This window comes from Anolis carolinensis, chromosome 4, assembly GCF_035594765.1.
Source record: "Anolis carolinensis isolate JA03-04 chromosome 4, rAnoCar3.1.pri, whole genome shotgun sequence".
Taxonomy (NCBI): Eukaryota; Metazoa; Chordata; class Lepidosauria; order Squamata; family Dactyloidae; genus Anolis; species Anolis carolinensis.
Genome location: NC_085844.1, coordinates 209,533,484 through 209,558,500, shown reverse-complemented (window position 1 = coordinate 209,558,500; position 25,017 = coordinate 209,533,484). Strand labels below are relative to the sequence as shown.

At 45.6% G+C, this 25,017-nt stretch overlaps 1 protein-coding gene across 3 annotated transcripts in view; it reads left to right on the top strand.

The window, feature by feature from the left end:
- syt6 (synaptotagmin 6) overlaps positions 1–25,017 on the top strand; it is a 189,642-nt gene that overhangs the window by 93,255 nt on the left and 71,370 nt on the right. For all 3 annotated transcript variants that reach the window (XM_062978667.1, XM_062978669.1, XM_062978668.1), the window contains exon 3: positions 2,188–2,746. In XM_062978667.1, the coding sequence (XP_062834737.1) occupies positions 2,188–2,746 (559 nt within the window). The remainder of the gene's footprint in view (positions 1–2,187; positions 2,747–25,017) is intronic.

The following is a 25,017-nucleotide window of genomic DNA, read 5'->3' as shown; positions in this document are numbered from 1 at the left end:
TTGTATAATGAGCAGACCCATAAAGGGTATTTCCATCATCAGAGTGGGGACAAAAGGTACTCTAGTTCCTAGAAGAACTGATTGTATAATCTTCATGTAGAGGAGAGGAGAAAAAAATAGTCCTGAATCTATTGCATCAACAATAATTTGAAGCCTGATGAGTTCCTTGCATTCATGAGCATCACATTTGCTCTTTCATTGCAAGCAATTGGATGTACAATCTGTGGGTTAATGGAAACCTCCCAAACGGATAGAATAGCTCCAGACTCCCCAGGAGATGCTTTTATGGGAAGCACTCAGTCTAGGAGGAACTTGGCTGCATCTCAGCTGTGTGATTTTCGGCTTTAACCACCAGATTTGTTCTTAATAGCTAATGGAAAGGCTCTAGCTTCTGTGGGAGGGGGTATGCCTTTCATTTAAGAAGTCTGGGATTTCTGTTAAGCCTCTAGTATCTGTGATAGAACTGGGAAAGCTTTCCTTTCAAATTCTGAGATGCATTGCCAATCAGTATAGCTAACATGGTATAGTGGTTTGAGCACTGGGCTGTGATTCTGGAGACCAGGGTTGCATTCTACATTTGGCCATAGAAACCCACTGAGTGACAGTGAGCAGATCACACACTAAGTCCCAGAAACCCCATGTGATAGGTTTCCCTTAAAAAGTCACCATAATTCAGAAATGACTTGAAGGCACACAACAACAACAAAAACAAAAACAACATAGGCAGTGGATAGGCAATAAACACTCTTCAGGTATTTTGGACTTATGTGGGTTGGTAAGCAAGCAAGTACCCCATATACTCATGTATAATTCTAAAACAAATAGTCAAACATTCATGCAAATCCCAAAACTAGGTTGACTCATCCATGAATCAAAGTGACTACTGTATCTTAACTCTTGCTTGAAAGAGGAACTATCTCATTCTCTGTGTACAGTGTCAAAAGAAGAGAGTTTAATCTATTCCAGAAGAACCTAAAAGAAGCACCAGCCCCCTTTATTCTCTTTGCCATGGTGCTGCTTCTGGCCTTTCTGAATGCCTGGACAGGAAAAAGGTGATAGTGGCCAGGGGCATTTGGCCTCCTGAACTGGCATTGGTGCTTTCCCCTCTCTGAGGAATGACCCTCGACTTATCTATGGGTCATATCAAAATCATAATTTTAGCCCCCAATCCTGCCCTTGATTTATACATAAGATTGACTTAGTCATGAGTATCTATGGTAAGTAAGTTGATATCTCAAGCCCTGCCCCAAACATTTTGTTCAAGATACTATCAAATACTTTGGATTACAACAATGATAGATCACGACAATATTTTGAGAAAACTCTCCTTTCCCTCCAGCTACTATGAAGCTTGCTGCTAGATTCTAGTCTTTTTTACACTTTACATAGCACATTGATACCTCATTAATTACTAAGGTTTACATCGTGGAATCCTGTAGTTTGTGGTGTTGTGAGTTATATAGAATTCCTCTGTCAGAGAGCTCTTCTGCCACCCAAAATTACAAATCCATAGATGTCATCATCCCTGATAATCCAGCAGTTTCAGGGCTTCAATCCTGTCAGTGCTGAGTCTACTATATCCTATTTACTCAAGTCTAATGTGTGCCTCAATTTTGAAAACCCTGAAACCAAAACAAGTATTTGCTGCTGAATGTAATGAGGAGCAGCAAAAAGTGAACTCTTTTTAGTTTAGAACACCAAAGCTTCCAGCAATGGAAATGAAAACCTTGGGGTGCATCTATGCTGTAGAATGAATCCACTTTAACTACCTTAGTTCAATGCTATGGAATCTGTAGTTTTACAAGGTCTTGAGCCTTCTGTGCCAAAGAATGCTGGTGCCTCATAAAACTATAAATCCCAGGATCGTTGAGCCATGACAATTAAAGCAGACATGACATTCCTCAAATAGGAACTCCAGGTGTTCCTGAAGCAGCTTCCCCTTTTACTCAGCACTAATATTACCGTATTATGCGAATGTAATGTGCACCTTAGTTTTGGTGAGATAATTGAGCCAAAAAATGGAAGCATTAGATTCAAGTAAATACGGTAATAAAGCATTCCCATATTTGGCTTGTGCAGCATGTTCCATTACATTGTCTTCTATCTTTCAAACGAGGCCAAGCATTCAGAAAGGAGTGAGACTATATGCCAGTATACAACAGACTCTTCTCTTTTTATCTCTTGCAGGCACATTTCCTTCAAAAGGCACCTACCCCGGCAGATGCACGTTTCCAGCGTGGACTATGGCACAGAACTACCACTTGCAGCCGAGCAGCCAACTTGCATTGGCCGTATCAAACCAGAACTGTACAAACAGAAATCTGTGGACTCTGAGGATCCAAAGAAAGAAGCAGAAAAAACTTGTGGAAAAATAAATTTTGCTTTGAAATATGACTATGAGATTGAGACCTTGATTGTGCGAATTGTCAAGGCTTTTGACTTGCCTGCCAAGGACCTCTGTGGCAGTTCGGACCCTTATGTCAAGATCTACCTCTTGCCAGACAGGAAGCGCAAGTTCCAAACCCGCGTACATAGGAAAACTCTCAATCCCACCTTTGATGAGTCCTTTCAGTTTCCTGTGCCATACGAAGAGCTGGCTGACAGGAAGCTCCACCTTAGCGTCTTTGACTTTGACAGGTTTTCCCGGCATGACATGATCGGGGAAGTGATCTTAGAGAACCTCTTTGAGGCTTCAGATCTTTCTCGGGAAACCTCCATCTGGAAGGATATTCAGTATGCTACAACTGTGAGTATTTGCTTTTGCCATAAGTTTGTGGAAAAAACTGCAGGCTGCTCCCATGAACAGTTTGAAACAAGGCAATGGCACAAAAACACAGGCCATGTTAGATATTGAAGTGAGAGATTTGGCATAGATAGGTAGACCACTGGCCCTCTTCTTTTTGAGGTTTTCAGTATACTTCCATTTTCTTATACTAGCAAGGAGATCCCATGCCTTCAAACTGTCCCAATTTGGCAGAGACAGTCCCAATGTATCCTCTGTTATCCCCCTTTTTCAGATATGTAAAAATGTTGCAGTTTCTCTCTCCCATTTCCCCCCTTTGTCCTCAGCTTACTTTGTTTGCTGCATTCAACATGCAAAAGTAATCTGCACTCAATTAATTCAGCAGGAAGGAGAGGAAAAGGGGCAGACAGTAGATTTAGACCACAGCAAAGTGCTATACTCTCTTCTAACTTCTTTATTCTTCCTCATTAATAACTTTCATCGTATTTCCCATATTATGATATTGCTTGGCAAGGCATGTCCTTGTTTTCATTTATGAAATGTTTGTGGATATCAGATCCACTTTGTTTGGGGCTGAGCAACTGGAGCAGAAAACAATTTTACTGCTACGGCAGGTGGCAGAGTTTTATTTTTGTGTTTATAAATATGAGATAACTGATAGAGAGGTCCTTCTTAGGCTGAATCTACACTGTCATATTATTCAGTTTCAGAATGCACATTAACTGTATGGCAGTGGAGACTCATATAATCTGGTGCAATGCAGTTAATCTGTATTCTGAAACTGAATTATATGGCAATGCAGATCCATCCTTAGTGTCTTTGACTTCAACAGGTTTTCCTGGGGTCGCACAGTCCCATAGTGGTTTGAATTTCTCAGCATTTTTTGTCTCTTTTTCCTGATTATTTCCATTTTTGTATTGCAAAGAGAACCAGTGTAGTGTAGTGGTTTGAGCAGTGGACTACAATTCTGAAGACCAGGCTTTCAATATCTGCTCAGCCACACAATCCAATTGGGTGATCTTGGGCAAGTGACACAATCTCAGCCTCAGCAGAAAGCAAAAGCAACCCTCCTCTGAACAAATATTGCCAAGAAAGCACTGCGATATTTTCACCTTAGGATCACCATAAGTCAGAGACAACTTGAAGGCATATATGTACAACAATTGTGGAGGGAAGAGAAGTGGGATTTTATTGTATAATGCCACTTCAAGCAGCATTTTTGTTAATTACTCTATTTTTTGTCCCCCCAGTTAGAAATTGTGAGGATTGTGGGGCCATTAGTTGATTTGGAGCCATGTGCAGTTCCTGCACACTTACTTTCCTTTCTTTTTTCTTTCTTTTTCTTTTAACCTCTCGATTGGCATATTGCCAACCCTATCACTGGCCCTTGAGCTTGTGTCTGTCTTCCATAATAACATCATAATCATTCATGTTATGATAATGCAGCCTCCAATTTTTGAAATGATAATGCGTTTTATGATAATGTAAGCCAGGTTGACAATTCAGGGTGAGTTATTTAGATCCAGCTTCTATTACATTGTAAAGAAGGATAACAGTAGTCTGTTTTGTTGTAAAAGCCTTTTTTATAACTCCATCCTGTAAGGAGGCCTAGGATCTCTTCACATGGGCCAAAAATTGGCTGTGGCAATGTGATGAGTCATGGGCCATGTAGTCCCGTTCATGGCACTGTAGTCCCAGATGAAGAGGAGAACTTGGGTTTTTCACCGTCTCAGTCAGAATTGGAACCTTCCCAGCCAGATTTGGGAACCTTGCACCTGCAAGAGATTTGTCTTCCAGAAATCTGTCAAACAAGCCCTGAGTCTAAATCTCCTGTGTTTTCTCGCCACGAGTTTTGTAAACAACAGAGAGGAGTTCAAGCGGCCTCTCGTAGGAGTGCTAGGATAGCTGCTAAGAATTCAGCTGATTAAGCCTGCTTTCCATGGGAAACCTTAAGGAGTCATGCATCTGGACTCAGAGATTAGCTTTCGTTTCTGGTTCCCCAGAGAACTGCTCTTTGGTGGGAAAACTAGACCCTATTTAGGTGTTTTACCCACAGAGGGATTTTGCGGAGTCAATTCGTCAGCTACTGGAGTGAGTTGTGTGTGGACAGCGCGCTCCGTTTCCAAGCCTCGTTCCTGTGTCAAGCCTTGTTCCTGATTCCAAGCCTTCGCTCCGTTTCCAAGCCTTCGTTCCCGTTTCCAGCCTTGTTTACCTCCACGGACCTTGCCTTGTTTTCCAGGACTCAGCCTTGCCTTGTCTTCCGGATTTTGCCAAGTAATTCCACGGATCTTGTTCTCGCTCCTCGTTCCTTGTTGCCTTGTATCAAGCCTTGTTTCAAGTTATTTCCTAGCCTTGCTCAAGTTCATGGACTAAAGGACCTTGTCATCTCCCCTCACTTTGCCTGGCAAAGTGAGTGTTTCGGTTATTGGATTACAACTTTGGACCTTAATATTTTATATTGGACATTGTTTCTTTGGACTAATTTTGACCTTTCCTGAAAGGTCTACTTCTGAACTATTTCATACACTTGCTTTTATTAACTTTATATATTTCCTTAATAAAGATATTAGATAGATTCTGGCCTCTGTGTATGGTTATTGGTGCTCTGCAGCCTGGGTCGTGACAGTTTGACTCCGCCACCCTAAGCACCAATTAACCTAGGCCAGAATGTCTACCGGAGCCGGACCGGGAGGCCAGCCGCTCAGCTACACCATCGACAAGGAGGAAGTGGACCGCATCCGTGATAAGCTCAATGCGCAGGAGGGAGAAATAAAGGGATTGAAGGAACGCGGAATCCGTCTCCCGGCCCTGGCGTTGCCAACCAAGTTTTCTGGAGAAGCTTCTAAGGTTCATGTTTTCCGTCGCCAATGCCAAGCTTATCTAGAGGCCCGCAATGCCGAGTTTCCCCAAGAAGACATCAAAGTGGCGTGGATCTACAGCCTTTTAGACGGGCCAGCGGCCAACTGGGCGACGGCACTGTTCGACCAAGTTTCCCCACACCTAAGATCAGCGCAACACTTCTTGGATCATATTAAGGCGACTTGGGGGATCGAAGACAATTTGGAGGCAGCCGGCCATAAACTCCGGCGCCTCTCTCAGGGGGACAGACCCTTGTCCCAGTACATAGCCGAGTTCCGAGTGCTGGCCCACAGCACCGGATGGAATGATATAGCCCTCAGAGGACAATTTCGGGAGGGTCTCAACATCGAGATGTTGGAAGAAATTTCCAAAGTGGATCCCCCCCACTCTCTTGAAGCACTCATTGATCAATGTTTACGAGCTGAAGTCATGCTTGCCAACAGAAAACAATGGGTCTGAGGCCAGAGCGGTAGAGCTGGGGTGAAACCTCCCGCTCCCACCAGCGTCCAGCCGCGTCCAGTATGGAGACCCCCGCCACCAGCCCCATACCCCAGGGGGAGCGAGGAGGTGCCGATGCAGTTGGGCAATGTGCGTCCCAGGTTAGATGCCACCGAGAAGGCCCGCCGCCAACACCTAAATCTCTGTTGGTACTGCGGAAATGGGGGCCACTTCGCCAGAGAGTGCCCAGCCAAAGGGAAGCCCCCCGCCCGTCTGGCGGCGGCGTCCTCCACGGAGACGAAGACGTCTGAGGCGGCTGGCGCACAGCCGGCGGGGGAAGCCAGCGACCGGGCGTAGAGAGGCTCGCCAACCCGGTCAAAAAACCCACTCAAGAGCCGCCAACCGGGGTCCTATTTCTTCTAGTGGTCACCTTGTGGTCAGCAAAAAAGGGGCCAGTCATGGTCCATGCCATGATAGACTCAGGAGCTACAAACAATTTCATTGATAGAGAGTATGCCGACTCTCTGGGATTACAATACCATGACTTCAAGAATGCCCGTGTGGTGCAAGCCATCGATGGCCGCCCCCTCAAGACGGGTCCCGTAAGCCAGTGGTCGGAACCCACCAGAATGTGGATAAGGGAACATATGGAAGAGATTTCCTTCTTTGTTACCGAGGTTCCCCATTTCCCTGTAATTTTGGGAATTCCATGGCTGACACTTCACGACCCAAGCATCTCCTGGTCCAACAGAGAACTGCAGTTTGCTTCAAAATATTGCCAAAACCATTGCCTTGTAGCCAAGGTCTGCCATGCCACAGACACTGAACCCATTATCACCTTGCCCAAGAAGTACTCAGAATATTGGGATGTATTCAATGAAAAAGAAGCCGAGAGATTACCCCCACATAGACCTTATGACTGTGCCATTGACTTGGTGGAGGGGGCCCCGATCCCGCGAGGACATCTCTACTCCCTGACTGAACCGGAGCAAGAAGCTCTCAGGGAGTTCATAGAGTCAAACCTTCGCAAGGGATTCATCAGACCCTCTCAATCCCCAGCCGCTTCCCCAGTGATGTTTGTGAAAAAGAAATCAGGGGACTTACGCTTGGTGGTGGACTATAGAGCATTGAACAATATCACTAAGCGGAACAGCTATCCCCTGCCCTTGATCTCGGACCTACTAGACCGACTTCGGGGAGCCAAGGTCTACACCAAGCTGGATCTTCGGGGGGCTTATAATCTAGTTCGCATCAGAGAAGGGGACGAGTGGAAGACCGCCTTCCAGACTAAATTCGGATTATTCGAGTCCCGAGTTATGAATTATGGATTATGTGGAGCTCCCGCAACGTTCCAGCATTTTGTCAATGACATCTTTCAGGATTATCTAGATCGGTTCTTGATCATCTACCTGGACGATTTTTTGGTGTTTTCTAGATCACAATCAGAGCATGAGAACCACGTCAGAATGGTGTTACAACGATTGCGGGATCATGGACTTTATGCCAAGCTGGAAAAATGCGCTTTTGATCTACAAGAGGTAGATTTCCTGGGGTACCGCGTCTCACCACTAGGGCTCTCCATGGACCCGGCTAAGGTTTCGGCAGTATTGGAATGGCGGGCGCCAACCAACAAGAAAGAGGTGCAACGATTCTTGGGGTTCGCGAACTACTACCGCAAGTTCATTCCAGACTTTGCCCGCTGGTCTGACCCAATCACCAGCTGCATCCGTGGAAAACAGCCTTTCCGCTGGACAGATCAAGCAGAGAAAGGGTTCCAGCAACTAAAGAAATTATTCACGTCCCAGCCAATCCTTCAGCATCCAGATCCTGAAACCCCTTTCGTTGTGCAGGCGGACGCCTCCGATGTGGCAATTGGGGCTGTACTCCTACAACCAGTGGGAGACCATCTTCATCCTTGTGCCTTTTATTCCCGTCAATTGACCGCGCCAGAGAGAAATTACACCATTTGGGAAAAGGAACTATTGGCCATAAAGGCAGCCTTTGAAACTTGGAGACATTGGCTAGAAGGGGCCAAATTTCCCATTGAAGTCCATACTGATCATCGAAATCTAGAGCATCTAAGAACTGCCCGCAAGCTAAATCAAAGGCAACAACGCTGGGCTTTATTCTTTGAACGTTTTAACTTTCAAATTCATTATGTAACCCCAGCCCAGACCAAGCAAGCAGATGCTCTGTCACGGAAACCGGAATACGCTGCAGGGCGCAAGGAGACCTTTGAGTCCCAGCTGCTACAACCCGAGAACTTTGCCACGCTCACAGTGGGAAACACCAAATCCACTCCCATTGAATCAACTTGTGATGAACCATGGGCCTTGTAGTCCTGCTCAGGACATTGTAATCCCTGATGAAGATGAAAACTTGGGTTTTTTACCTTCCCAGTCTGAACTGGATTCCTCTCAGCCAGATCCTTCCCAGGCAGATCTGGAAACCTTGCACCTGCAAGAAAGTTGTGCCCCAGAAGTATGTCAAACAACCCCAGAGCCTACTTCTCCCGTGTTCTTGCGCCGGGAGTTTTGTAAACAACAGAGAAGTTTGGATTCAGCTTCGCGCAGGAGTGCGAGGATAGCAGCTAAGAATGTTGCCAATTAACATTGGTTCTCGTGAGAATCTTTAAGGAGTTTAACATCTGGTCTCAGAGTTTAGCTTTCGTTTCTGATTCCCAGAGAACCGCTTTGGTGAGAAAGTTGGACTCTATATAGGTGTTTTGCCCGCGTAGCAACTTCGCGGAGTCAATTCGTCAGCCTACGGAGCGAGTTGTGTCTGGACAGCGCGCTCCGATTCAAGCCTCGCTTCAGCTCAAGCCTTGCCTTGCTATCCAGCCTTCGCCTTGCTTCCCAGCCTTGTTTACCTACGGACTTTGCCTTGTTTCCCAGGACTAATCCTTGCCTTGATTCACGGATTTTACCAAGTTATTCCACGGACCTTGTTCTTGTTCTTAGTTACCTTGTTCCACGTTCAAGCCTTGTTTCAAGTATCAAGTTATTTCCTAGCCACGCTCAAGTTTTATGGACTAAGGACCTTGTCATCTCCCCTCACTTTGCTTGGCAAAGTGAGTGTTTCGGTTATTGGATTACAACTTTGGACCTTAATATTTCTTATTGGACATTGCTTTTTTGGACTAATTCTGACCTTTCCTGAAGGGTCTAATTCTGGACTATTTTCTATACTTGTTTTTATTAACTTTATATATTCCTTCAATAAAGATATTAGTTAGATTCTGGCCTCTGTGAATGGTTATTGGTGCCTCTGCCGCCTGGGTCGTGACAGTTTGACTCCGCCACCCATAAGCACCAACTAACCGAGGCCAGGATGTCTACCGGAGCCGCGCCGGCTGGACAGCCGCTCAGCTACACCATCAGCAAGGACGAAGTGGACCGCATCCGTGACAGACTCAACGCGCAGGATGGAGAAATAAAAGGGTTGAGGGAGCGCGGAGTTCGCCTCCCGGCCATGGCGTTGCCTACCAAGTTTTCTGGAGAAGCTGCTAAGGTTCATGTTTTCCGCCGCCAATGTCAAGCTTATCTAGAGGCCCGTGATGCCGAGTTTCCCCAAGAAGACATCAAGGTGGCGTGGGTCTACAGTCTTCTAGACGGACCAGCGGCTAGCTGGGCGACGGCCCTGTTTGATCAAGCTTCCCCCCACCTAAGTTCAGCACAACGCTTCTTGGATCACCTTAAGGAGACCTGGGGAATCGAGGACAATTTGGAGGCAGCCGGTCACAAACTCCGGCGCCTCCTTCAAGGAGACAGACCCATGTCTCAGTACATAGCCGAGTTCCGCGTGCTGGCCCACAACACCGGCTGGAACGATGTAGCCCTCAGAGGACAATTTCGGGAGGGTCTCAACATTGAAATGCTGGAAGAAATCTCCAAGGTGGATCCTCCCCAGACCCTCGAGGCACTCATTGATCAATGTTTACGGGCTGAAGTCATGATTGCCAACAGGAAACAATGGGTTCGAGGCCAGGGCGGTAGAGCCGGGGCAAAACCCCCCGCTCCCGCCAGTGTTCAGCCACGTCCGGTGTGGAGACCCCCGCCGCCAACCCCATACCCCAGAGGAGGCGAGGAGGTGCCGATGCAGTTGGGCAATGTGCGTCCCAGACTAGATGCCGCCGAGAAGGCCCGTCGTCAACGCTTGAACCTCTGCTGGTACTGCGGGAACGGGGGCCACTTCGCCAGAGAGTGCCCAGCCAAAGGGAAGCCTGCCGCCCGTCTTGCGGCGGCGTCCTCCACGGAGTCGAAGGCGTCTGAGCCGACTGGCACACAGCCGGCGGGGGAAGCCAACGACCGGGTGTAGAGAGGCTCGCCAACCCGGTCAAAAAATCCATCCAAGAGCCGCCAACCGGGGTCCTGTTCCTTCTCGTGGTCACATTATGGTCAGCAAAAAGGGGACCCGTCATGATCCACGCCATGATAGACTCTGGAGCTACCAACAATTTCATCGATAGAGAGTATGCCGACTCTCTGGGATTACAATATCATGATTTCAAGAATGCCCGTGTGGTGCAAGCCATAGACGGCCGTCCCCTCAAGACGGGCCCCGTAAGCCAGTGGTCGGAACCCACCAGGATGTGGATAAGGGAACATATGGAAGAGATTTCCTTCTTTGTTACCGAGGTTCCCCATTTCCCTGTGATTTTGGGAATTCCATGGCTGACACTCCACGACCCTAACATCTCCTGGTCCAACAGAGAACTGCAGTTTGCTTCACCGTACTGCCAAAACCATTGCCTCGTAGCCAAGGTATGCCATGCCACAGACTCCGAGCCCATCATCACCTTGCCAAAGAAGTACTCCGAGTATTGGGATGTATTCAATGAGAAAGAAGCCGAAAAATTACCCCCACATAGACCTTATGACTGTGCCATTGACTTGGTGGAGGGGGCCCCGATCCCGCGAGGGCATCTCTACTCCCTGACTGAACCAGAGCAAGAAGCTCTCAGGGAATTCTTAGAGACAAACCTTCGCAAGGGGTTCATCAGACCCTCTCAATCCCCAGCCGCCTCCCCAGTGATGTTTGTGAAGAAGAAGTCAGGGGAATTACGCTTGGTGGTGGACTACAGAGCATTGAACAATATCACCAAGCGGAACAGCTATCCCCTGCCCTTAATCTCGGATCTACTGGACCGACTTCGAGGAGCCAAGGTCTACACCAAGCTGGATCTTCGGGGGGCTTATAATCTAGTTCGCATCAGAGAAGGGGACGAGTGGAAGACCGCCTTCCAGACTAAATTCGGATTATTCGAGTCCCGAGTTATGAATTTCGGTTTATGCGGAGCTCCCGCAACGTTCCAGCATTTTGTCAACGATATTTTTCAGGACTATCTAGACAGATTCTTGATAATCTACCTGGACGATTTTTTGGTGTTTTCCAGATCACAATCAGAACATGAGAACCACGTCAAAATGGTGTTGCAACGACTGCGGGATCATGGACTTTATGCCAAGCTAGAAAAATGCGCTTTTGATCTACAAGAGGTAGATTTCCTTGGCTACCGCATCTCGCCTCTAGGGCTTTCCATGGATCCAGCCAAAGTTTCAGCAGTATTGGAATGGCGGGCGCCAACTAACAAGAAAGAGGTGCAGCGTTTCTTGGGGTTCGCGAACTACTACCGCAAGTTCATTCCAGACTTTGCCCGCTGGTCCGACCCCATCACTAGCTGCATCCGTGGAAAGCAGCCTTTCCGCTGGACTGATCAAGCAGAGAAAGGGTTCCAGCAACTGAAGAAACTATTCACCTCCCAGCCAATTCTACAGCACCCAAATCCTGGAACCCCTTTTGTGGTGCAAGCGGACGCCTCTGATGTGGCAATTGGGGCTGTACTCTTACAACCGGTGGGAGATCACCTCCACCCCTGTGCCTTTTATTCTCGTCAACTAACCACACCAGAGAGGAATTACACCATTTGGGAAAAAGAACTACTGGCCATAAAGGCAGCCTTTGAAACTTGGAGACATTGGCTAGAAGGGGCCAAATTCCCCATTGAAGTCCACACTGATCATCGTAATCTAGAACATCTAAGAACTGCCCGCAAACTAAATCAGAGGCAGCAACGTTGGGCTTTATTCTTTGAACGTTTCAACTTCCAGATCCATTATGTGACCCCAGCTCAAACCAAGCAAGCAGACGCCCTGTCACGTAAACCGGAATACGCTGCAGGACGCAAGGAGACCTTTGAATCCCAACTGCTACTACCTGAGAACTTTGCCACGCTCACAGTGGGGAACACCAAATCCAGTCCCATTGGTTCAACTTCCCCTACTCCAGGACCCATCTGTGCTCAAGAAATCAGGGCTAGTCAGCAAGCAGATGCCTGGGCGCAGGACCAACTTCGCCAAGGTCTGCATTTTCCCTTTTCGCTTAAAGATGGGCTGCTCTGCTATAGAAATCATGTTTATATCCCACCCGGACCGGGCAGGGAAAAAGCGCTTCGTCTGTGTCATGACTGCAAACCAGCAGGACACTTCGGACTATTTAAAACCATGCATTTGATCCTAAGAGATTTTTGGTGGCCCAAGATCCGCAAGGATGTGGAAAAATATGTCAACACCTGCCCAGTATGCCAGCGCTCCAAGATACGAAGGGAGAAGCCCTCAGGGCTTTTGCACCCCCTTCCTACCCCATCTCGCCCATGGGAAATAATTTCCGCGGATTTCATCACTGACCTACCACCTTCCTGTGGATTCACCACGATCTTAGTGGTGGTGGACCTATTCACCAAGTTAGCCCATTTCATTCCCTGCGAAGGCCTCCCCACGGCCAAAGAAACTGCGGATCTATTTCTTCAGCATGTTTTCAGACTACATGGATTGCCCAAGAGTTTAGTCACAGACCGTGGATCTCAATTCACCTCTCGTTTTTGGAAGGCACTACAAAAACTACTGGGCATAGACTCTCGCTTATCTTCAGCTCATCATCCCCAAACAGATGGGCAAACGGAGCGCACCAATGCCACTTTGGAGCAGTATCTTCGCTGTTATGTAAACTACCAACAGGACAATTGGGCTTCTCTGTTACCACTGTCTGAGTTTGCCTACAATAATGGAGTTCAAGCTTCTACAAAAGAAACGCCGTTCTTTGCAAACTACGGTTTCCATCCACGTTTCTTTCCCCCTGTCATTGAAACTTCAGAAGTTCCCGCAGCAGAGGATTGGCTGCAGGAACTCACAGCGGTGCAACAACTTTTGCTCCAGCAACTGGACCAAGCCAAGGAGGACTATAAACGCCACGCTGACAAACACCGCCAGCCGGGCCCCGAAATCAAGGTAGGAGATCGGGTTTTTCTGTCCACTCGCTTTCTGCCCTCCCACCGCCCATGCCGGAAGTTAGATGCCCGCTTCATTGGCCCCTATCCAGTGGTGGCGCAATTAAACCCCGTGACTTTCAAACTCCAACTTCCGCGTTCAATGCGCATTCACCCAGTGTTTCACCGTTCCCTGCTCCTTCCGGCGGATGGTGTACGTCCTGATACAGACCAACCGGCCCCCCCTCCTGTTTTGATGAATGGGGAGGAGGAGTTCGAGGTTGAGGACATTTTGGATTCTCGCTTTCATCGCCGCCGCCTACAATATCTCATTGACTGGGTGGGTTTTGGGCCTGAGGAACGCTCTTGGGAAGACGCCTCCACAGTCCATGCTCCTGATCTAACCCGTCGCTTCCATCTGACCTATCCCACCAAACCGCGACCTCGCGCCTCGGGGAGAGGACCCCAGTTTGGGAGGGGCCCTGAGGAGGGGGATAGTGTGATGAACCATGGGCCTTGTAGTCCTGCTCAGGACATTGTAATCCCTGATGAAGATGAAAACTTGGGTTTTTTACCTTCCCAGTCTGAACTGGATTCCTCTCAGCCAGATCCTTCCCAGGCAGATCTGGAAACCTTGCACCTGCAAGAAAGTTGTGCCCCAGAAGTATGTCAAACAACCCCAGAGCCTACTTCTCCCGTGTTCTTGCGCCGGGAGTTTTGTAAACAACAGAGAAGTTTGGATTCAGCTTCGCGCAGGAGTGCGAGGATAGCAGCTAAGAATGTTGCCAATTAACATTGGTTCTCGTGAGAATCTTTAAGGAGTTTAACATCTGGTCTCAGAGTTTAGCTTTCGTTTCTGATTCCCAGAGAACCGCTTTGGTGAGAAAGTTGGACTCTATATAGGTGTTTTGCCCGCGTAGCAACTTCGCGGAGTCAATTCGTCAGCCTACGGAGCGAGTTGTGTCTGGACAGCGCGCTCCGATTCAAGCCTCGCTTCAGCTCAAGCCTTGCCTTGCTATCCAGCCTTCGCCTTGCTTCCCAGCCTTGTTTACCTACGGACTTTGCCTTGTTTCCCAGGACTAATCCTTGCCTTGATTCACGGATTTTACCAAGTTATTCCACGGACCTTGTTCTTGTTCTTAGTTACCTTGTTCCACGTTCAAGCCTTGTTTCAAGTATCAAGTTATTTCCTAGCCACGCTCAAGTTTTATGGACTAAGGACCTTGTCATCTCCCCTCACTTTGCTTGGCAAAGTGAGTGTTTCGGTTATTGGATTACAACTTTGGACCTTAATATTTCTTATTGGACATTGCTTTTTTGGACTAATTCTGACCTTTCCTGAAGGGTCTAATTCTGGACTATTTTCTATACTTGTTTTTATTAACTTTATATATTCCTTCAATAAAGATATTAGTTAGATTCTGGCCTCTGTGAATGGTTATTGGTGCCTCTGCCGCCTGGGTCGTGACACAACTTCCCCTACTCCAGGACCCCTTTGTGCTCAGGAAATCAGGGCTAGCCAGCAAGCGGACGCCTGGGCACAGGATCAACTTCGCCAAGGACTACGTTTTCCCTTTTCGCTTAAGGATGGGCTACTTTGCTATAGAAATCGTGTTTACATCCCCCCAGGACCGGGCAGGGAAAAAACACTTCGTCTGTGTCATGACTGCAAGCCAGCAGGGCATTTCGGGCTATTTAAAACCATGCATTTGATCCTAAGAGATTTCTGGTGGCCCAAGATCCGCAAGGATGTGGAAAAATATGTCAACACCTGCCCAGTATGCCAGCGCTCCAAGACAAGAAGAGAAAAGCCCTCAGGGCTTCTGCATCCCCTCCCTACCCCATCCCGCCCATGGGAAATAATCTCTGCGGATTTTATCACTGATCTACCACCTTCCTGTGGATTCACCACGATCCTAGTGGTGGTGGACCTTTTCACCAAGTTAGCCCATTTCATTCCCTGTGATGGCCTTCCCACGGCCAAAGAAACTGCAGATCTATTCCTCCAACATGTTTTCAGATTGCATGGATTGCCCAAGAGTTTGGTCACAGACCGTGGGTCCCAATTCACCTCTCGTTTCTGGAAAGCACTACAAAAACTATTGGGCATAGACTCTCGTTTATCTTCGGCTCATCATCCCCAAACAGATGGGCAAACTGAGCGCACCAATGCCACTTTGGAACAATACCTTCGCTGTTATGTGAACTACCAGCAAGACAATTGGGCTTCCCTGTTATCGCTGTCAGAGTTTGCCTACAACAATGGGGTCCAGGCTTCTACTAAAGAAACGCCGTTCTTTGCAAACTATGGCTTCCATCCACGTTTCTTTCCCCCTGTCATTGAAACCTCGGAAGTTCCCGCAGCAGAGGACTGGCTGCAGGAACTCACAGCGGTGCAACAACTCTTGCTCCAGCAATTAAACCAAGCCAAGGAGGACTATAAACGTCACGCGGACAAACATCGCCAGCCGGGCCCCGAAATCAAGGTAGGAGACCGGGTTCTTCTGTCCACTCGCTTTTTGCCCTCCCATCGCCCTTGCCGGAAGTTAGATGCCCGTTTCATTGGCCCCTATCCAGTGGTGGCGCAACTTAACCCCGTGACTTTCAAACTCCAACTTCCGCGTTCAATGCGCATTCATCCAGTGTTCCACCGCTCCCTGCTCCTTCCGGCGGATGGTGTGCGCCCTGATACAGACCGACCGGCCCCCCCTCCTGTTTTGATGAATGGGGAGGAGGAGTTCGAGGTTGAGGACATTTTGGATTCTCGCTTTCACCGCCGCCGCCTACAATATCTCATTGACTGGGTGGGTTTTGGCCCCGAGGAACACTCTTGGGAAGACGCTTTCACAGTCCATGCTCCTGATCTAACCCGCCGCTTCCATCAGACCTATCCCGCCAAGCCGCGGCCTCGCGCCTCGGGGAGAGAGTCCCGGTTTGAGAGGGGGCTTGAGGAGGGGGATAGTGTGATGAGTCATGGGCCATGTAGTCCCGTTCATGGCACTGTAGTCCCAGATGAAGAGGAGAACTTGGGTTTTTCACCGTCTCAGTCAGAATTGGAACCTTCCCAGCCAGATTTGGGAACCTTGCACCTGCAAGAGATTTGTCTTCCAGAAATCTGTCAAACAAGCCCTGAGTCTAAATCTCCTGTGTTTTCTCGCCACGAGTTTTGTAAACAACAGAGAAGAGTTCAAGCGGCCTCTCGTAGGAGTGCTAGGATAGCTGCTAAGAATTCAGCTGATTAAGCCTGCTTTCCATGGGAAACCTTAAGGAGTCATGCATCTGGACTCAGAGATTAGCTTTCGTTTCTGGTTCCCCAGAGAACTGCTCTTTGGTGGGAAAACTAGACCCTATTTAGGTGTTTTACCCACAGAGGGATTTTGCGGAGTCAATTCGTCAGCTACTGGAGTGAGTTGTGTGTGGACAGCGCGCTCCGTTTCCAAGCCTCGTTCCTGTGTCAAGCCTTGTTCCTGATTCCAAGCCTTCGCTCCGTTTCCAAGCCTTCGTTCCCGTTTCCAGCCTTGTTTACCTCCACGGACCTTGCCTTGTTTTCCAGGACTCAGCCTTGCCTTGTCTTCCGGATTTTGCCAAGTAATTCCACGGATCTTGTTCTCGCTCCTCGTTCCTTGTTGCCTTGTATCAAGCCTTGTTTCAAGTTATTTCCTAGCCTTGCTCAAGTTCATGGACTAAAGGACCTTGTCATCTCCCCTCACTTTGCCTGGCAAAGTGAGTGTTTCGGTTATTGGATTACAACTTTGGACCTTAATATTTTATATTGGACATTGTTTCTCTAGACTAATTTTGACCTTTCCTGAAAGGTCTACTTCTGAACTATTTCATACACTTGCTTTTATTAACTTTATATATTTCCTTAATAAAGATATTAGATAGATTCTGGCCTCTGTGTATGGTTATTGGTGCTCTGCAGCCTGGGTCGTGACAGGCAATGGGTTTTTTGCAGTTTTGCCACAGAGCCCACTGGCTCCCATCACACACTGGAAAAGTACTTCCTGGGCAGCTCCACAGTGAAAGTGCCAAGAAAAACCCATGCTGAGAAAGATGGGTTGAGTCGGCTTCCTGAGGCTTCCACCCACGCGATTAAACAGGAGAGAAGCCAGGACGGTGCGGGGCATGGGGCGACAGGTCCCCAGATCCCTGGATGGGCACTGCCAGGATCACTAGAATTCATGCAGGAGAGGGGGGGTTCGTGTCAGGAGCGACTTGAAAAACTGCAAGTCACTTCTGGTGTGAGAGAATTGGCCATCTGTAATGGTGTTGCCCAGGGGACCCCAGATGTTTTTGATGAATTATCATCCTTGTAATAGGCTTCTCTCATGTCTCCTCATGGGGAGCTTGAGCTGACAGAGAGTTGGATCTAATAACTTGTCCTGAATTATCAACCTGGCTGAAACAATGCACAGACATCTTATAGACTGTCATTTTAGTGCCACACCCTCTGATGGTGTCACCCAGTGCAGTCTGCACCCCTTGCACCCCTGAGTGATGCTACCGCTCTCCCCACTCCAAACACACCCAAAGGTTCACTGCACAGGATTGCTGAAGCAGGTAACCATTTCAAACCACTGCTTTCATGTATCACAAAAAGTCAATGAATTGTTAGTTGTTTTATTTCAATTACATTTTTATTGCTGATAGGTAGAAAGTGACAGCAAGTTCTTGTAATTCATGCAGCAGAATAACTGTTCCAGATCCTGTGTACATGGATTAGGCAGTGTACTTGAGGTAACAAAATCTGTTGGGCCAAACCTGATTATGCAGGCATTATAGTTGTTGGCTAAAATTATGCAAGGGGCCAAGAACTGTGTGAAAACCTGCAGAAGAGAAAGGCTAATAAGGACAGGAGAAAGTGTGAGCTTGACCATTTTTCTTTTCAAACTATAATTCAAACTATAATCATTTAACCTGAGAGATTATGGGAACTGAAATCATAGAAAGGAACTTTTCCATGCTCTGACTGAGGCAACGATTAAAGTTGGATGTCAAAAACCTAAATTTTAAGTAAAGCTGCAAACTCATATGTTCTATGGTTTGCTTTATTTTTTAAAAAATGCTGAAGCTGCCAGATTTTGTATTATCTACTATTTTTTTGTTCCCTGTAGCTATTTAAATTCTTAAATCCCCCCTGCTGATAGTAAGAAAACCACAGTTGAAGCAGGCTAGTCTTTAATAAGAATTCCCCTCTCTTTCCCATATTATTTTGATTTGCTGATCCAGCTATTCATGTTTATATGTCAAAATAGATTGGATCAGCTTTAGTGATCCTTTCACAATTATTGCACTATGATTCAGTTTTAGTTGCCATGGTTATATGGTTTATAATTTGGTGAAGCACTGGAGTTCTCTGTCAGAGAATCTTAAATACTTCTCCCTAAACTGAAAATCCCAGGCTCCATGGAATATAATGTCTAATGTGAAAGGTCACAGAATGCTGCAGTTTCATGCCTAGATTAAGCTCACTGAAATCAATGGGATTTAAGTTAATATTTGTGTGTAATTAGATGTATGGTGTATGACTACATTTAGATTTTTTTGAGAATCGTTTCTTCACATCCATGTATCCTTCTAGGACTGTATCAAGACATTAATTGAATTTAGGCAGTCCCAGAGTTACATACGTCCAACTTACAAATGACTTATAGTTAGGAATGGGGCTGAGACAACAGGAAGTGACAGAAATCTACTCCTCAGAAGGGAAATTCACTTCTGGAAGAGTTATCGTGGGGAAAAAAGTGTCTCCACTAAAGTTTTATCACCAATCCTTGTTTCCACAAGCCAAATTTGTCAAAATCCAATTATCACAGGGACAGAAAGTGAGGTGAAATCTTCTGAACAGAGGCACAGACAGCAAAACAATCGCCATATGGTGTTAAACCTTCCCTATGCTATCCAAAGTTTAAGAAGGTAAAGATAAAGGTTTTTCCCTGACATTAAGTCTAGTCGTGTCCGACTCTGGGGGTTGGTGCTCATCATCATTTCTAAGCCGAAGAGCCGGCACTGTCCGTAAACTCCTCCAAGGTCATGTGGCCGGCACAACTGCATGGAGTGCCATTACCTTCCTGCTGGAGCGGTACCTATTGATCTACTCACATTTGCATGTTTTCAAACTGCTAGGTTGGCAGAAGCTGAGGCTGACAGTGGGAGGTCTCCCCCCTCCCCAGATTCAAACCGCTGACCTTTTGGTCAGCAAGTTCAGCAGCTCAGTAGTTTAAACTGCTGCACCACCAGGGGCTCCATCCAAAGCGTATATAGATAAAAAAAATTACCTGTTCCAACTTAGAAACAAATTCATTTTGTTCGTAGGTTGGGAACTGCCTGTGCATGCTTTATGTTTTCTCTCAGGTTACAGGAAATTATTGTAGACCCATTTCAAATGAGAGAAAACTTTGTCTCTTTTGTAGGAGAAACCAGTTTTACTTCTCTCTCACTAGAATAGAATTGAGTAAACTGTGGATTTAGGGCCACAATAGAAAAGCAAAGCTGGACCAAACCCAAGAACCCTCCAGTCCAGCATTTTGTTCACACTGTGGCCAACAAAGAAAGCCCATGTGCAGGACATTAAATCATTTGCTCCCTCAGCACCTAGGGTTCAAAGGGATTCTGTCCCACTTGGCACACTGAATCCTAGCTTTGGCAAAAGGACTCAGTATAAATGAAGAAAGAGAAAGAGAAAGGGAGAGAGAGAGAGAGAGAGAGGGAGACAGGGATGTTTTCTCAGAGGTGTTCATCTCTGGTGTTGAAAGACATCTGATTGTCATAGCACTGGTTTTCTGCACCATGGATTTAATTTGCAGGTCTGATTGTTACGGCACATATTTATGGAGAAATCTATGATAAGAAGGGAGATGAGGGAAAGACATTCAACTTCACGTTTAATTTGAACCTGATACCACAAGATAATATATCACTATCAGTCCTCCTACCATCCAAAAAAAATTATCATGTGGTTCTGTATTCCCAAGCTTTAACTCACCCACCTTGACAAATACTTTCATCCTGAAACTGCTATAAAGCGTGCAAAACACGAAATCTAATTTCATAACTATTTTGACCTTTGCTAGATGTCAACACTATCTGGTGTGAGTAAAAAAAACGGCTGGTTCAGAGGCAGATATGGACTGATGTATTTGTCAGGCAGTTTGTTGAGGAAGTTTTAAAATGCCGTTTCAGCCTTTCCACAGTTTATTCATCCACAATCCTTATGCGATTAAACTCTTCTTCCATTGCTTTCATGTTTCCTACCTTTCTAGTACTCCAAGGAATTATCTGTTGCTCTGGAATCCTATTGCTACTGTTGCATTTCAGGCATTACCATGAAATAGATTGCTTTTCCCACCTTAATAAGACCATTTGATTTCTCTGTGCCCTCACATAGACTGCTGTATCTAATCATTACATACTATCCCAGGAGGGATTTGATCATCGTACTTTGTAGTCGAACTTTGAGGATAATTTCAATAGAGTCTTTTAAATGTGATCTTTCCTATCACATCCTCTTTAGAGGAACTTGAGTAAATTTCCCTTAAATGAGGAGTTGCAGAATTTGCCAAATTTATTTTCCCTATCGAAGTGCCAAGCCTGTGAAATACCTCATCTGGAGCTTCAAGGCAGCTGCCTGGGAAAAGTTTTAATACTTTAGGTGGAAAGAAATTATTAAGGTGCAGCAGGGGTATACAGCCTGGAACTGAGTATGTAATTAGTCTCAGAAGAGCCATTGCCTGAAGGATTTTTCTTACTTTTTTCCCTCTAAACCTTCTGCACTAAACTTAGCCACAGAAGTGTCTCTGTCCTCTCTAGACGTGGAGAGCATGGTCTCATTATTCCTATGTAAAACTCTCCATTTATCATTTTAATAGCATAACTGTCACACAGGTTTGCAAACACTTCTGTAATGTTGTAGCAATTGCTAATAGTGCAGGAAACAGTGGGATCCTTAGCAGATGCTGCTAATTTGACCAACCCAGTTTGTTTCAAGCAGCCTCCTAATCGGCATCATAAATATGCATTATGCCTTAGTCAGATTTCACCCAAGGATACTCATGCTTGCTTCTAATGAAGTCCTTAATCATTCCTCTTTAAAACGTGGTTGACAAGAAAGTTAAATCTATCTTTTTCGTAGCAGTGGTTCAAAGATTTTGCTCTAAGTAAAAAGGTATAAAGTACCAATAGAATGATTAAGTCTGTAAGAAAATGGTTTATTTGAAACAAAAACCACTACTTCTGGGCTGTGCTCTCATCATCTCTGATTCAAAGGTGGGCAACTCACAGCATGCTGGATATTAAACTGCAACTCAGCCCTATCTAGAATGGATGATAAGTGAAAATTATGGGAGTCAATGGTTGGTTAGTCCGGAGAGAAAACTTATTGAGTCAGTTGTTGAATAATGACTCAGAATGTTGGTAGACCTCATTGATAAAAGGGGCTTACTCGAGTAATTAAAATAGGATTTATGCCAACATGGGTTTATGGTCTCACCATAAGTCAACAGACAACTTGAAGGCAAATACAGATAGACATGGGTTTTTCACCTTGGTGTAATTAAAAAACAACAACAACACCCCAACTCTTTCTCTTTTCTCTACTTTGATTTACTAAAAGGCACTTCCATTGCTTTTTTCCATTCCCAGCACTTCAATTTAATTGTTGTTTTGAAGAATAATTGTGAAGCAGAAATCAGCATCAGCAAAAATAAAACAAAGGCTTCTTGGGGAGTAAGATTCTGTGAACAGATCAAACATTGCTTAATTAGAACTCAACCTAGTACAAGCACATAGTATAAGTGCTGCTTATACTTACTTGCATGAATCAAACATCTGGTAATAGCACGTGCTATGCCCAAAAATGTAAATGACAAAGCAGAGCATCTTCTGACCTGTAATATCCAAGACCTTCTGCTAGACAGATCACCAGTCTTTGCATTCTGAATAATGTATGAGAGGTATAAATCCCCACTCACGATCCTGTCTGAATGAGTACATCTACAGGAATAAAAAGTCAGATACTGAATGCTGCTGAGTTGCTCACACCTCTTTCATTCCATTTACTGACAGGGGCTTAACTATAGAGCCTGTGTGTGAACTTTACATTCATCATAAGCTAGTCACATTACACATACCCTAAATACTTCTTATTCTTTTTTAATGCTAATGTATCATTGACTTAAATATAGTTCAAGATAATGAGGAAAGAGATTTTCTACTTTTCTAATAAAGACCTTTATTATCTAAAATATCTTACTTGCTTTCTGGCATCTTCTATAATATTAGGAATCTCAGTTTAATTTTAAAATAAAAGGCAATTGCAATAATCCAGAGCTAAGAGAAATATTTCATAATGTGGGTTAGGTTTCCCCAAATGTTTCCACATAGAACTAAAATATGATGCCTGCGAGATCATCTATACCACTGTTTCTTAAAAGGGGTCCTCTTGGGGTCCCTTTAACTCAGTGTTGGAGTCATGAAAAAATTGGCAACAGTAAAAAGTTTCTGAATGTCCCCCATTTAAACAAATGCATTAGCAGCAACATTGTTGTAATAGTAGTAGTAGTAGTAGTTGTTGTTGTTGTGTTTATTATGTTTATTTACACCCTGTCTTTTCTCTCCAAAAAGAGACTCAAAGTGATTTGCATTAAAAATGTTTCAATACAATTTAAAATCTACAAATATGCAAACATTAAAACAGCATTAGATATCAATTGTATTAAAAATATTACAGTGATTAAAACATATTCAAAGCTAACACCACAGCACCCCCTGACCTGATTGTAACAACCTTCTTCTTTAAAAGCCTACCTGAATAAAAAGGTTTTAGCCTGCTGCTGGAAGGACAGCAGGGAGAGGGCCATTCTGGCTTTCCTGGGCAAGGAGTTTAGAGTCAAGGGGCTCTCTTGTTCCCACCAGCTGTGCTTCAGATGGAGGTAGGACCGAGGGAAAGACCTCTCCTGAAGATCTCAGAGCCTTGGCAGGTTTGTTCAAGGAGATGAGGTCAGCCAGATAGTCTGGACCTGAATCATCTAGTTTAAAGGTAATAACCAACATTTTGATTGTGTCAAAAAAACAAAACAAAAACCTGGCAGCCTGTGGAGCTGCTGCAACGAAGGAATTGTCCCTGTAGCCAGCCCCAGTTAGCAACCTGGCTGCAGCTTTTTGAACTAGCTGAAATTTCTAAACACTCTTCAAAGGCAGCCCCACATAGAGTGTGTTACAGTAATCCAGATGGTATGTGACTAAGGCATGTACCACTGTGGCTTTTCAAGTAACGGGCATAGTTGGCGCACAAGTTTTAATTGTGCAAAAGCCCTCCTGGCCACGGCAGATACCTGGGCTTTCAGGTTCAATGTTGAGTCCAGGAGGACCCCCAAACTGTGGACCTGTGTCTTCAGGAACTGGATCCCTATTCCCTGATCTGCCTTCCAAATGACCAGAATCACCCCTGTTTTGTCAGGATTAAGTTTTAATTTGTTTGCCCTCATTCAGTCCATAACTGATGACAGACACTGGTTTAGGTGTCTGGCTTTAGGTTGGAAGGAGTAGTAGAGTTGGTTGTAATTTGCCTGTAGGTGGCATCGCACTCCAAAACTCTGGATGACCTCTCCCAGTGGTTTCATGTATATGTTGAATAGCGTGAGGGACAAGATGGAATCCTGAGAAAGCCCAAAGGACAATGGCCAGGGGTTCAAACAGGATTCCACCAGCACCACTTTCTGGGTACGGATCTCCAGGAAGGACTGGAGCCATTGTGAAACAGTGCCTCTCACTCCCATCCCAGTGAGACGACCCAGAAGGATACCATGATCAATGGTGTCGAAAGCTGCTGAGAGGTCCAGGAGAACCAACAGGGACACTCTCTCCCTGTCTAGCTCTCTTTGTAGGTCATCCACCAAGGCAACCAAAGCCTGTTTAACAAGCCTTGCAAATGCTGATTTGTTATCACTAAATATTTGGTTTTTATGCCTATTTTACAGAGAAAGCTCTGCTACTGATTAATAATGGGCACATCAGTCCATGACTAGTTCTGGATAGTTTTACAGCTATTCAATGAGAAATCCATTCCATCCATTTTCCATTTTCAGCATCACTCTGTGGTGGGGTTTTTTAAATAATCTTTTTTGTGTGCAGCTTTGTGTAATGCATGCATTTTTGTATTCTGGTCATTAAAACAGTCACATTTTTCATGTTTCAACTGATGATTGTGTCTCAAACTTTGAAGAAGGACTTTGAGGATAACTGTGTTATATGCAAATTAGTTTCATTCACTTTAAAATATGGGCCAAATGAAATTTTCAGCATCCCTAATATTGGTAATAAGCACAATAAGATCTATGATGTCTGGCTCAATAGTCACATCAGATTTTGGACTCTGACCTGTCTAGTTTCCGACATGAGGTTGGTTCTTTAACTGTACATGTACTCTGTTGAATTGGCTAATTGGACTTGCTACAAATCCACTGATGTCTGCCCAGTGTCCACACAATGCACAAGCAGTATTCTTGGTTCTCTTGCTTTTTTTTTTGACAATATTCTGGGTGGATCTGCCCTGAGTACTTATCCTGGGACTGATCTGGCATGGGATGATTAGGCCATCATACCCTGCTTACTGTGCAGGCAGAAAGGAATCCAGACTGTCCAGCAATGGTGAACCTGGTTTGGCAGCACCAGACAGCCACCCTTACTGCCCCCTTCCGTCCTGCTCATTACA